Source organism: Prionailurus viverrinus, chromosome B4 (assembly GCF_022837055.1).
Source record: "Prionailurus viverrinus isolate Anna chromosome B4, UM_Priviv_1.0, whole genome shotgun sequence".
In the NCBI taxonomy this organism is placed as follows: Eukaryota; Metazoa; Chordata; class Mammalia; order Carnivora; family Felidae; genus Prionailurus; species Prionailurus viverrinus.
The window spans coordinates 18,811,716-18,826,162 of NC_062567.1; the positions used below are offsets into that span (position 1 = coordinate 18,811,716).

General features: G+C 46.5%; 1 protein-coding gene across 4 annotated transcripts; it reads left to right on the forward strand.

The window, feature by feature from the left end:
- Nucleotides 1-585: 585 nt before the first annotated feature.
- On the forward strand, nt 586-11,546 carry OTUD1 (OTU deubiquitinase 1). 4 transcript variants are annotated; one of them, XR_007154184.1, is made up of 4 exons: nt 586-2,273; nt 7,784-8,058; nt 8,516-8,643; nt 9,932-11,546. XR_007154184.1 is itself a non-coding variant. In XM_047868209.1 (1 exon), exon 1 carries the CDS (start codon nt 733-735, stop codon nt 2,197-2,199), a length of 1,467 nt encoding a protein of 488 aa, XP_047724165.1. In that variant the 5' UTR covers nt 586-732; the 3' UTR covers nt 2,200-3,433. The 4 variants fall into 4 exon arrangements, 1 of the variants encoding a protein (XP_047724165.1); XR_007154183.1 differs by having other exon boundaries at nt 7,784-9,608; XR_007154182.1 differs by having other exon boundaries at nt 7,784-8,643.
- The last annotated feature ends 2,901 nt before the right edge of the window (nt 11,547-14,447 follow it).

Sequence of the window (14,447 nt, forward strand, 5' to 3'; positions counted from 1 at the left end):
AACCTGTGGCAGAGCAGGCGAGAGCTGTCACCGCCTCCTCGCCCGCCGCGGCCAGGAACGCCTAGCCCGCGCAGGCCACCCCGGCTCAGCGCTCTCCAGCCCGCACCCTGCCCGCGCGCCCGCGCCCGCGCCCGCGCGCGCGCGCGCCCGCCCCCGTCCCCCGCCCCAACCAGCGCCGCGGCCACGCCCATGGCGTCCGCCGAACGGGGCGGGGCGCGGGCCGGGGGGCGGGGCGAGCCCGCGCTGTTGAATGGGGCGCCGCGACGAGCCGCGCATTCCAACGGGCCCACGTGACGCGGCCGCGCGGCCTGAGGTAAACAACCGCGGCCCCGCCTCCCGGCCCCTCCGCGGGCCCTGCACTGCTCCTCGCTGTCGGGACGCGCTCCAGCGGGGCGGGCGGCTTCCTCCGACAGTCCCCAGCGGCCGCCGCGGGCCGGAGCAGCGGCAGGCGGGCGCGGCGCCCCGGGTCTGCGGGCCGAGCGCGCCGGCCGGGGTCGAGCGCGCGTCCCCTCCCCGCCCCCACCGCGCGTTGTGGCGCAGCAGGAATTTGGCGGGGACCCGGGCGCTATTTGCGGCTCTTGACGCGCCGGCGGCCGGTGGCCCTTCGGTCATTTCTATTCTAGGGGCACTGGGTCATCGCGCCGGGCCGGCCCCCTCCCCCGGGCCCGGAGGGTGTGTCCCCCTCACAGGGGCTCGCCGCGCCTATAAGGGGCCCGAGCGGCGGGCAGGGACATGCAGCTCTACAGCAGCGTCTGCACCCACTACCCAGCCGGGGGACCGGGTCCCACGGCCGCAGCGCCCGCTCCTCCCGCCGCCGCCGCCGCCGCCGCCGCCGCCGCCGCCCCCTTCAAGGTCTCGCTGCAGCCCCCGGGCCCCGCCAGCGGCGAGCCAGAGCCCGAGACCGGTGAGTGCCAGCCTGCCGCGGCCGCCGAGCCCCGAGAAGCCGCCGCCGCCGCCGCCGCCCCCGCCGCCAAGATGCCCGCCTTCTCCTCCTGCTTCGAGATGGTGTCCGGGGCCGCCGCCCCCGCCGCGGCCGCCGCCGGCCCGCCCGGCGGGTCCTGCAAGCCGCCGCTGCCGCCGCACTACACGTCCACGGCGCAGATCACGGTGCGGGCCCTGGGCGCCGACCGGCTCCTGCTGCACGGGCCCGAGCCCGGCGCCGCGGCGCCCGCCGCCCAGCGCGGCCGCTGCCTCCTGCTGGCCCCGGCGCCCGCCGCCCCGGTCCCGCCGCGCCGGGGCTCCTCGGCCTGGCTGCTGGAGGAGCTGCTGAGGCCCGACTGCCCCGAGCCTGCGGGCCTGGACGCGGCCCGCGAGGGCCCCGACAGAAACTTCCGACTGAGCGAGCACCGCCAGGCCCTGGCCGCCGCCAAGCACCGAGGCCCCGCGCCGCCCCCGGGGAGCCCGGAGCCCAGCCCCGGCCCGTGGGGCGAGGAGCACCCGGCGGACAGGAGCCTCCGGGGCTGGGAGAGGGCGGGCGACCGCAGCGACCCTCCCGCCGCGGACGAGGCACGGCGGCCCGACCCGGAGGCCGAGGCGCCCCCGGCGCGGGGCGGCGAGGCCGCCCAGAGCGGCGGGGCCGAGGCGGTGATCGTCTCCAGGTCGGATCCCAGAGACGAGAAACTGGCCCTGTACCTGGCGGAGGTGGAGAGGCAGGACAAGTACCTGCGACAGAGGAATAAGTACCGTTTTCACATCATTCCCGACGGCAACTGCCTCTACCGGGCGGTCAGCAAGACGGTGTACGGGGACCAGAGCCTGCACCGAGAGCTGAGGGAACAGACGGTGCATTACATCGCCGATCACCTTGACCACTTTAGCCCCCTGATTGAGGGCGACGTGGGGGAGTTCATCATCGCTGCTGCTCAAGACGGGGCGTGGGCCGGGTACCCGGAGCTGCTGGCCATGGGGCAGATGCTGAATGTGAATATACATTTAACTACTGGAGGGAGGTTGGAGAGCCCCACGGTGTCTACCATGATTCACTATTTGGGCCCAGAGGATTCCCTAAGGCCTAGTATTTGGCTCAGTTGGCTCAGTAATGGACATTATGATGCGGTGTTCGATCACTCCTATCCTAACCCAGAGTATGACAGTTGGTGCAAACAGACTCAAGTGCAGAGAAAACGCGATGAGGAACTTGCCAAATCCATGGCCATATCCCTGTCCAAAATGTATATTGAACAAAATGCATGCTCTTGAAGTGGCTGAAAACCCACACCCTGGGAGAATTGCATACGTGATTTGTGTCGGGAGAATTATGAACTCTAATCAGGGTAATAGCACTTTTAAACTTCCTAGTAGATTTACTGTAGGTGTAATGCCTTAATCATTTTTTTTGAATGTTTCCTCCTCAGAGCTGAAGGTTGCTGGGCACCTAAATGATGTTTCATGATGGCTTTCCGTGATCCTACTGTCCTACTGCTATTTATAATTTGCTGTATAAAGTTGGCACTACTTAATTTGCAAGCTAGTTTCTCACGTGTAAGTTTGTTCATTCCTGGTCATCTGTTTTCTACACAAATGTATTTTTGCACAACATTTTTAAAAATTGGTGTACCTTCACCTATGACGTGTGTTCCATTTTGACAGCTTTCCAGCATAAATCCGGAGAAGCGCTTTACATGAAGTTTCTTACTTTGAACAGAGTTTTGTGATTTAGTAGTGATTTTATGTTGTTCACTTTGAATTTTACGATTCTTAGATAATTATTTCGAGTGGATATCGATGCATTCGTGTTACCAGACTGATTGGCCCATTCCATTTTGATGAAAACCACATTTGTTGTTTTGGAAATCATTATTTTTCTAGAAATGGTAAACCTTTTAAAGAGAAACACTTAAGGGAAGGTTGTGGGAGTTTTCTTTAAGGGATAGTACCAGCTTACTTGAATGAAAGTCTGATGTTTGCTGATGGTACAGTGACAACTCTTCTTGTACTTTGGTTGGCATTTAGAGTAGATTGGTGCTCTGAACCGTTTTTATTTATATTTGTCGTTTTGTTATAGAAGCATTTTAACTTTGTGACAAGATAAGCCTCCTGCTTTGTAGAGCTTCTCGGATTCAACTAAGAGATTTGAAAAACTAACAGCATAAATGCCTTGAATCAACCGTGGCGGTTGTTTCAGAGCAGGAGAATACCGTCTTAATATTTTATTCCTTTTAAATTCTCTCAAAAGGCAAAATAGGATTGCCCTGTATTATGTACAAATAAAAATGTCTGTAAACAGATCTTGTATGGTTTGCTGGGTCAAACAATGTTCCCAACCTGAAATCTATCTTATTTCCACTTTAACTACTTTCAGTCCTATTTATTAAGTACTGCAGTTTGTACTTTTTTATTTTGTAACATTTTGTGATTTTTTTGTACAATGCTGTATTTGTACAATAGAGCGATTCTCAGCTGATGGAATGAATGAATAAAATGTGTAATTTTACTTTTGCAATGTCTTTTTGGCTAAGGCCGTTTTTGAATTTCAAAAGTGACACTCGTGGGAGCTTTTCTTAAACGTATATGGCTCTTTTCCGTAGGTAAAGCTGTCACAGAATTCTGAGGGAGGTTTCTTAAGTTCTCACGTGAACAGGGTAGGATAATCATTAGTCATTTCACAGGATAAGTCTTTGAGAAATATAATTTAAAGGTGGAGTAACTGAGGACATTGCTCTCATTATTTCTAATTATAATTCCTGTCGAACCATAGAGGATGGCTACCAAACAGGGAAGTGCAGGTATTGTGTCAGCCAGCACAGTGTCTTGAGTATCAGGGTTTTGCGTTTCACTTATTCTCAGCACAGATTCAAATGTTTCAAAGAGTAACCAAAGCAGTGCCCTAATTTTTATCCAGTCTGGCATCTGGAGACCACGGGAATCTATTAAGTTTAACACATGTTAATCGGATTTAGTTTACAAGCACACCTGTGTGTATATATAATCGGGGTATATTGTTTATCGTAGAATAAAAACAGCTGCTTTGGATGTTTTACTTTACAGTTGATAATGGCATCTGTTTATGTGTCACGTGTCTAGGCACATTTGAGCTTGCGTTCATTGCTTAACCACATTTTTGGAAGAATGCCATGGGTTAGCAGGACAATTTCCTTTAAATGTTAACTAATGAACTCTTTTAAATGTTAACTAATCACGCATCTCTTGCTTTTTCAGGCAAGATAAGGTTTGCCTCATGGCGTCGCTGATTAACTTGGGGAAAAAAATTATTTGAATTACCTAGCTAAATAGGGCTCTTTCCTCTTCTCCCCTTTATGTAGACATGTATAAAATTTGGATATGCTTAAAACTTACACATACGAATAGGCTAATTAGGTATAATTTCCTAAAAAGCATTCTAGAAGCCCATGACTGTTCGGAAGAAACCGATTTCTTCTGGGTTCGGTTTCATTTTTGAATTAGAGTCCCGACTCCTCGACCGAGATTCTCAAAGGTGTGTGTTTAAAAAAAAAAAGTTAACGAATCCTAAGATTGTATTGCACGGCAACACGTTTTTTTAGCGGTCTCGCCTAAAAGATCTGTGTCTTTCCCATTGTCTTTCTTTGGCTCGGGTTTGTTTTTGTTTTTGTTTTTGTTTTTTTGAAGAAGTGTCGTGTTGTAACTCCCTTACACTCAGTATTTATTCTCTGCTGTCATCCCAGGTTTATATATTTAGTAGCGGTGCTGGGTCGAGCAGTTGAAGCGGTGGAAATGTGGTGAATGTAATTTACTTACTCTCAGCAGCCAGATTGGTTCATATTCCTTCAGATATTCTCTAAGAAAAGGAAATGCCTTAGGGTTCCTTGAACATCAAAGTTGGTTAGCCTCAGCTTGGGTAAACAGTCTTTATGTTGCCATGTTTTCTCCGTAATTTTTGTATTAAAGAAGAGGATCTTGAGCTAATCTCACTACTTTTTAAAATTTATTTTATGTGTTTTCCCTCCTTCCCTAAAAGGTGAGAAAGTTGAACTCTAAAAGTTAGCCTGGTATTCAGCTATGGCTGAATATGGCGGAAAAGTATTAGCGAGTAAAAATAGGTTTTAAACCTTTGGACCTCTGATAATTTAACATGCAGGTAACCATAACCGGAGACATTCAAGTGTCTGTATCAGATCTGTCATGGTCACGCTCAACGATTGTTACATGAAATCACAAGCCCAGGCCTTATTACTCTTTGGAGTGTCTATAACCATCTCAAAGAGTCACCAAGAAACTAGATGGCATTGAATTCCATTTCATTCCCTAAATGTACTAAGTGCACTAGGCACGGACTGTATATTATGTTCCCTGTTGAGTCTCTGCGCTCAAACCTAGTAACTAGCAGAGTAAATGCTCAGTAAGTATTTGCTGAAAGAGTGGATTGAAGGAAAGCGTGAGCTTGGGACAATATTTGGTGGATGGGAAATTAAGTAAAAATGATTGGATTCTACAATTACGGGGCATTACCACTGAAAGAGTAATTCTGAGCTTGTCACTTACAAAAAGGCAGTGAAGTCTTTAATTCTCTAATGGAAAAAGTAGATTTTGAAACCCAAAGATCAGAATTTGATGTGATCTCTGTGTCATCTTGCAAACATCTTGAGAGCTAAACTAAGGAAGATTATTTAAAAATAGAACTTCCATTCATCTGAAGTGATTCTGAAAGTGTTGCCTCAGCCCAGGGGCCTTGCTCTGACTTGCTTTCGGGGTTGCACACATCTCGAGTCCAGTCTCCGCCATTTCCTCGTTCTGTTCTGTTTTCTTTCTATAGCCTGGTTCGGAAGGAAGCGTTGGACAGATTTCAGGCATGTTTTAGGATTGTTGTGTTCAATAGCACCGGCCTCAGCCTTACACCATTGGTCACCGGGGCCTGGGCAAGCAGATCTATTCGGGGAAAAGAATCGGTGTATTTCCTCCCACTGTAAATTAGGTCAGTGACTATTCTATGAGTAGAGGTCAGAGAGAGAGAGTTCACTGTCATCAGATTACTAGTAGTAAAATCCTATCTAGCCTGGTTTTCACAAGTGAATTTTCTAATGGAGCGGTCTATTAAGGTCTAGAATTTAAAACAAAACTGCTTTCGATAAAATTCTTTTAAGAAGCGATCTGTGGTGCACTAATTTGCCTTTGTGAAATAATAACGTAGTTTGATCTTCCATGAATGGCTGAGTGCTTTCATGGTGGCATGGGTATGTGGACGTGAAGCCACGGTAGGCTGCTGTTGGTCGGACAAGTCCCTTTGTACTTTAAAGGATCTCAGAGTGCTCGCGCTTTTGTCTTCATGGTTTATACTTTCCTGTCTCCTCCCTCAAACCCGGTTCCCCATCCTGATTTCCTATGTTGAATTAAAGACACCAATAAGCAGGCTTATCAGAATTGACTCTAGGATAATAGGAAATGGGTTTCTAATCTGAGAATAGGATGTTCTGTTATGAGTAATGTGCTCAGCTTTAGTTTTGGGGCAGCGAGAGAGGTTTTTTTGCTTATATTTTTGTCTTCTTTTTATTTGTTTTTTTTAGAGAGAGAGAGAGAGAGAGTGGGGGGAGGGGGAGAGGGAATCTTAGAGACAGAGAGAGGGGAGGGGCAGAGAGAGAAAGGGAGAGAAAGAATCCTAAGTGGGCTCTGCACTGTCCGTGCAGAGTCCAATGCGGGGCTTGAGCCCGTGAACCGTGAGATCATGACCTGAGCTGAAACCAAGAGTTGGACGCTTAATCTACTGAGCTACCCAGGCGCCCTGAGGGAGAGAGAATCTTAAGCAGGCTCCATGTTTAACGTGGAGCCCAATGCGGGGCTCGATCTCACAACCCTGGGATCATGACCTGAGCCAAAATCAAGAGTCGGATGTTCAACAGACTGAGCCACCCAGGCACGCCCGTCTTCCTTTGTGCACGGTGTGGGTAGTATCCTGGAAATGCTGAATTTTCTGATTAAGGGACCCCGGAATGTATGTAGTGCCATATTCAAACAAAACAAAACAAGACAACTTGAGGCTATCTTAGTCCTCAAAGCTGCAATTGATTTGTCATTGCCTGGTTGATACTTTGCTTCCTCTGTGCCACATGTAATCCTTTTTGTGTACCTGTCATCATCTTCCTTTTGCTTTTTGTATTTAGTGTTCCGGTTCACCACGATGTGCTGATTATGAAGTAATTCAAATTTCAGTTCTGTATTGAAGACTCCAAAGTACAGTACACATAGATAGGTCTAGTACAAATATGACTATTGTCTTTCGAACGGCCTCTCCCTAACACTCCTTTAACGAGCGTGCATTATGTCTACACTGGATAAATAAGTGAGTCTTCCTCATCCTGGCCTTCCCTTTTCTTTAAAGGATTTTCCCCTTATATTGATTAGAATGGTTGCACAGGCACTCTGCAATTAACCTGAATAGAACTCAGGCAACGACAATTGGAAAAACTCCCGATGGGATTTGTGCATTTTATATTCGACAGCAGTTAGAGAAAACCTCCCCCCATCCCTAGAATTTTATATCTCGAACTGGAATTTTTAGCAAATATCGACGTCAAGTAGATTGAGAGTATGTAGAGAGGTAGCCTCAGTGACGTACGCTCGAAGTGATGATTGAGAACAAATGTTCCACTTAGATGAGAAGTTCTCTCAATAATTTTAACCGCGGACTGTGTGGTTGTATTTCGTAGCCTATCAAAGTGCAAAAGGGCGGTGTGCAAAGTAGGTAATTGTGAAGGAGATTTAAACCAATGGGTCATGTAAAACCCGTGCAGCCAATTTGTAAAATAAACTCAAATAAAGCTTTCGGTTCTAATGACAAACAGGAAACATTCACACCTTTTGTCTCTTACAGTGAAATTTGAACCCTACTGATGATAGAATAGGACTGAAGAAGCAGAAGAACACCGTGAGGAAATTCTCAGCCGTCGCTTCACCGCCTTGGTCATCCTGCCGGAAAGTGCCAGACCTGGGGGTGGGGAGGGGCGTTAACAATTACATTTTTTTTTTTTAACTTTAACTCTAAACAATACTCCTATCTCAATAAACAGTAGATGTCTGAAACAGAAACCTCAAACACGACTTAATCCTACAGGGCTTTAGGACGGAATTAGAAGAGCGATTTAAGACGTATGTTACACTTTTTTTTTTTTTAAGTTTATTTATTTATTTTGAGAGAGAGAGCATGAGCAGGGGAGGAGGAGAGAGGGGGAGAAAGAGAGGGAATCCCGAGCAGGCTCTGCGCTGTCAGCCTAGGGCTCGAACTCAGGAACCACGAGACCACCACCACCCGAGCGGAAGTCAAGAGTCAGACCCTTAACTGACTGAGCCACCCAGGCGCCCCAACACTTTTCAATATAAAGTAGTTTTCTCGGACAGATTTTTCATTACCTTCCCATATTGTTGATGGTGGCTGTTGGCAGAAGTCAGTACTGCTCAGAATTGAGGCAATTTGCAGAGAGATGGCTAGACTAGTTTAGAAAGCGACAGGAACCTACAGAAATAGACAGTGTGATTTTAATAGTTAAGATAGTTAAGCGAAGCCTGTAACAGAGAGAAACTTCTCTTTCGCTTAACTGTTCCAAAGGGAGCAGTCCAGGCCGGCTGTGCTCCGCAGAGGACACATTCCCCAGGACACGGTCACGATGTGCAAGATCCAAGCTGGGCCACCACGGTGTCTGGATCGTAGCTCAGAGAAACAGCACACACCCTGAGGTAGCACCCTTCGCTTCTGCTCTTGTCTGTTGGCCCGAATTTCATCATATGGCCTTATCTAACTGGCAAATACCATCCAGACTGTTCCCAAGAGGAAGGGTAAATGGGTTTTGGCAGAAAAATAGCAATCTTTTCCAAATCTTTTTTTGACAGGAATGGTTTAGGGTTACAATATCTTTAGGAAGAAAATTATAATAAGGCAGTGTCTGGGAATAAAATATGCATGAACTTGCTTCACTGAATTAATAGTGGCTGCCACGGAGGGCTCCTTATCAGCTCTCCCACAATGTGTTTGCCACCGGTTAAATATATACGTGTGCAAAGCCTTCCTTGTTTTAAGAAGGCTGCTATTTTTCTATTTCCCTTCCATTCTTAATTGTTTTGTAGGATGTCGGAAATATCTTGAAAATCTGGCCTTCAACACACGTCCTGGGTCTCTTCAGAGAGAACAATATATAAAACTTTTCCCTCTTATGTTTTCATAGATCTTGCTTCTCTGGGATATTGCTGGTTTTACTTCTCTCCCTTTCTCTACTTTCTAGTTCTTTTTTATTTATAATTCCTGCCTGGTTGTCCTTTAGAAAGTTTTCTGTGCTTAAAATAAGGTGATCTTTACTCATTTTTACTAATTTACTAGTTTTACTAATTTGCTCAGTCTTTAAAAGAAAACGTCTAAACCACACCTAAAGAAGGGGGAAGAACTCACACCATTAGTGGGTACTTAGTGGACTAGAGGCTCCATATAAGTGTCATATTTAAAATGTAAGGATGAGGCTTACCCTCTTGTAATTCTTAATCACTTTCTTAAGGTTAATAAGAATCATCATAAATGGGTCAGAGCCGCCAGCAGGAAGCATAACCCATCCCAAGAGATGATCACGAACGTTCTTGTTGAGATGGGCGGTCGTCCGGCTGAGTCAGGAGAGCTGTACTATAAGCAAAGCCTTGTGAGGGGTTCATCAAAAGTAATTGACGTGTGGGCGCCTGGGTGGCTCCGCTGGTTAAGAGTCTGACTTTGGCTCCGGTCACGATCTCCCAGTTCGTGGGTTCAGGCCCCGCACGAGGCGCTAGCTATGCCGACAGCTCGGAACCTGGAGACTGCGTCACGTTCTGTGTGTCTCTCTCTGCCCCTCCTCTGCTTCGTACTTGTGCATGCGCTCTCTCTGTCCAAAATAATTAAATAGATAAATAAATAAATAAATAAATAAGTAACTGATGTAAAGAAAGCCATAACTGATGCAAGTATCTGTGTCCAAATTATCTAGCTGCCTGTCTATCTTGCCTGCAGGAACGTATTGTCCCAAGAGAAGGATAGTGCTCTGTGTGATGTCTAGAGAACAAAGAACCAAGGAAGAATATTGGTCAATGTGTCTCTGTCCATCTAGGCGAGAAGGTGTCCTGGGCAAGCCACAGTAATATGCTGACTAGATGAGAGAAATAAAGGAAAACACTTCTTGGAGCGTTTGGTCCCATTGATTTCACAATCGTAAGTTAAATTCGGTGCTTTACCTGCTTTCCTCATGGACCCCTCGGGATAATCGCACGCAGTAGTGTGGAGCCACTGCCTGCACTCCGATCTGAGAATACTGGCTGCTCAGGCTTCGCCTCTCCCTGCCTGCCACACCCGACCCGAGGCGGATTTCTTTCGGGGGAAAATAGACCAGATCAGGAGAAAAGGCCTCCGGGACTCTCAGTTGGGATCCTCAGGAAAGCAGGCACGCAGAGGGAAGCCACACTGTACACATATACCAAACAGCTTCCGTCTCAGAAATACCAATGCCATCGCTCGCCGGGCATTTAATATCGTCTCTAACATGAACGCGAGACCCCAATAATTGACGGAGGAACAGCGGATGAGAAGGAAAGAGAAAGGAAAGGATGCAGTGAACAGAAGAAAATCGAAGAGGAGAAAAAAAAGTGAGTGAATCTCTAATTGATCTCTTCCGAGAAATAAGATCTTGGATCCTGGAGAACAGAGTGCTGCTATTTTTAAAAAGAAGTCTTGTAAATTAAAAATAGCATAGCTGATGTTAAATATTCAGTAGAAGTTTGGAAGATAAAGTGGAGGAAATCTCTCAGAAAGTGGTACAAGGAGACATGGAATGAAAAATAGAGACCCGATAAGAAAATGAGGAAACTAATCTATGAAGCCCAACATTTGACTAATAGGTATTCCAGAGATAGAACGAAGACAATGGGTGAGAAAGAAAGGTTATACTAATGATTTCCCAGAGCTCAAGGATAGCAACCTCTAGGTTGTAAGGTCCCACAGGATGTCCACAGTGTCATCACGGACGGCCATATAGGTTGTGTCTGTGAATGTTATGGGAATAGTATTCCCCAGAGTGGTGCAGTGCACAACATGTACAACTGTGTGTGGCAGCCCAATGAATGCAACCCATGCCATGTTATTTTGAATAGCTATTTCAAAGTATTTGGTATTAAAAAAATAGCCTCATTGCTTTCGAGGAGAAAACGAAGTCATTTCTCAACAGAAGAACTCAACAGATTCTCAACTAAGACTTCTCAACAGAAACATAACCAGGAGACCATCGAACGATGCTTTGCAAATTCAGAAGGAAAATGATTTCGAAGCTACAATTCTATACCCAGCCAAATCAGCATTCTTAATTGTAAACAGCAGAATCTATACGGTTGATGTAAGCAGATAAGAAGTTTATTGACGTTACATTGTTTGGGTTGTTTATGGGCTTTTCTGGTAAGAGAATGCAGGCTTGCACACCATGTTGCCAGGACCCACACCCAAAGACCATCGTGGGGACTGTACCTGAGAAAACATCCACACTACCACACTTCTCCGGATACCACAGCTTGCAGCAATGATGAGTCAGCTCTGTATCGAGCCATCCCTCCCCCACAGAGTAGATCGCCGTCTCCATAATCTACCACAAAATAAAAAATAAAAAAGGAAACAGCCACTTTCTCATGTTGCTTACTTTTTTTTTAAGTTTATTGATTTATTTTGAGACAGAGAGTGTGTGGGGAAGGGCAGAGAGAGAATCCCAAGCAGGCCCCGGGCTGTCAGTGCAGAGCCCTACGCTGGGCTCAATCTCATGAACCATGAGTTCATGAACCGAGCCGACCTCAGAGGTCGACTGAGTAACTCAGAGGTCGACTGAGTAACTCAGAGGTCGACTGAGTAACTGCCGAGCCACCCAGGCGCCTCTCACACTGCTGACTTCGGAACTGAAGTCTTACCCATGTACGTGTCATTGGAAGAATTTAGGCTACATATTTCCCTCGCCAACCCCAGCAGCCAAAGGGCACATTCTAGATGTTATCTTGGAAAAGTGAGACCCGAGACGTGGGAGATTTACCGAGGGAAAGGTGACCAAGAGATCTCGGGTAGCGCGGAAACGAAACAGTATTTACTAGACCAGCCAAACTATTAAGAATGAGAGTGGCATAAACATATTTTCAGACACTGAAGACTCAAAAAAGGTACCACCACCTTAGCCTTTCTCAGAAGTCTACTGGCAAGAGTCCTGCCTACACGAGGGTGCCAACCAAGGGAAATTAAGACACAGGATCTAGGAAACAGGTCTCCATCTCACCTGAAATAAAGGGAAGCCACATACTGGTTGGTGGTGGAAGGAATGTCCAAGTTGGCATCTGGGCTGCGGGTCTACAGAGAGGCTGGCACAGGACAGCTCGGGGCTTCTGGCCACTGAGGGCTGGATGAGTGTTGTCAGGGGAGCTGACAACGGTTTGCGGACAGATCAGTGGCAAAAACAGAGAAAACCAAGCAAATAGAAGAAAAAGGGACAATGGTTACTTTTTTTTTTTTTTACTTTTTTTTTTTTCAACGTTTATTTATTTTTGGGACAGAGAGAGACAGAGCATGAACGGGGGGAGGGGCAGAGAGAGAGGGAGACACAGAATCGGAAACAGGCTCCAGGCTCTGAGCCATCAGCCCAGAGCCCGACGCGGGGCTCAAACTCACGGACCGCGAGATCGTGACGTGGCTGAAGTCGGACGCTTAACCGACTGCGCCACCCAGGCGCCCCGACAATGGTTACTTTTAGGGAGAACAAAAAAGTTGTATACGAAAAGGAAATCTAACCAAAAGACCAAATGTTTGTACTCAGTTATGAAAGATCACTGCATAACATAAAATGTACAGCTTGGATGTCGGGTTCGCAAAAAATGAAGTAAATAACTGAAAAGATAAGGGAGGGGAAGTGCCTATATATATATATATATATATGTATATAGATGCACGTATATATATATATATATACACACACACACACACATATGTATATATACAGACACACACACATACACACACACACACACACATATATATATATATAATGTCGCAGAGTTAAAATCTTATCTTCCATAATAGAAAATATATACTATCTTAAAAGTAAAAACCAAGAAGTTTAAAAATATTTTTAGTAAATATAACTATATTATATATTTATATGAGCGTAAATTACATTTGTATTAGTAATTCATATTACAATGTCAACACATTATTTTTAATTATGGAGGCATATGCCAGAATAAAGATTAAAGGAGTGGAACCAGCTGCCTCTGGGGGGTGGGAAGGTTGTGGCAGGAGACTATTGTTTTTCATTTAAATTTTGTTAAATTTTTAAAAATTTTAAGTAGGCTCCACACCCAACGCGGGGCTTGAACTCATGACCCTGAGATGAAGAGTCACACGCTGTACTCACAGAGCCAGACAGGCACCCCCTGTTTTTCATTTTAAGCTGTGTTGAACCATTTGACTTTCAAAAGTAAGAATATATAGAACTTAATAAAAATAATGATGACGGAGAAAATTCAATATATTACAGATTCTCGCAAGCTCTGCGTTCCAGGTTTTAGTTGTGCAGCTCTGTTCTTTTTAAAATTAAAAAAAAAATTTTTTTTAACTTACTTTTGAGAGAGAGAAAAACAGAGCGTGAGCAGGGGAGGGGCAGAGAGAGAGGGAGACACAGAATCCGAAGCAGGATCCAGGCTCCAAGCTGTCAGCACAGAGCCCGACGCGGGGCTCGAGCCCACCGACCGGGACATGGTGACCTGAGCTGAAGTCGGATGCTTAACTGACTGACCCACCCAGGTGCCCCCGTGCAGCACTGTTCTTAATACTATGGTGTGATATAGATATGATGTAGACCTGAGTTCTTGTACGAGTGTATAATTCTGAAACTGACGTACATGAGAGACCTCTGTGTAACGGGCCGGAAAGCAATGAATACATTTATGTTCAGTCTATATTTAAATGAAGCTAGATTCAGTTCTCATCTACACAGATCAAAACACATGCTCAGGGCATAAGAGTAACTGCAATTTCTAGGAGAAATGGCAGAGAAAAGAATCCGTTGGTCAAGCAGGCTGTTGACTCCACCCTGGAATGATTAAGCTCCACCCTGGAATGATTAAGCTCCCACGATGGTAGTCACTGGTTAATCATTGAGGCATCTGATGGGGGTTGGAAAACTCATACCCCCTCACACACATTTTGTACTCAGATGACCAGAAGGTTTCAGTGACCCCCTGGAGAATCAAACCAAGGTGTCATCCCCCCTCTTAAGAAATTAATAGCCTAGTGGGGGGCGGATAAGAAAAGAAGTTTTAAGAATACAAACGTATTACATTTTTTTGCTGTTGAATGAGTTGACTCTTGGGGGTTCAGAAAAGCGGAAATTCAGCGAGATTTGAGTTGTCCAAAGAGGTTCACAGAAGAGGCTGGATTCACAGGAAACTCCGAAGGGAGAAAGGATCGGAATGGTAAGGGGGAGGGGGACGGCCACTCTGGGACCATCCCC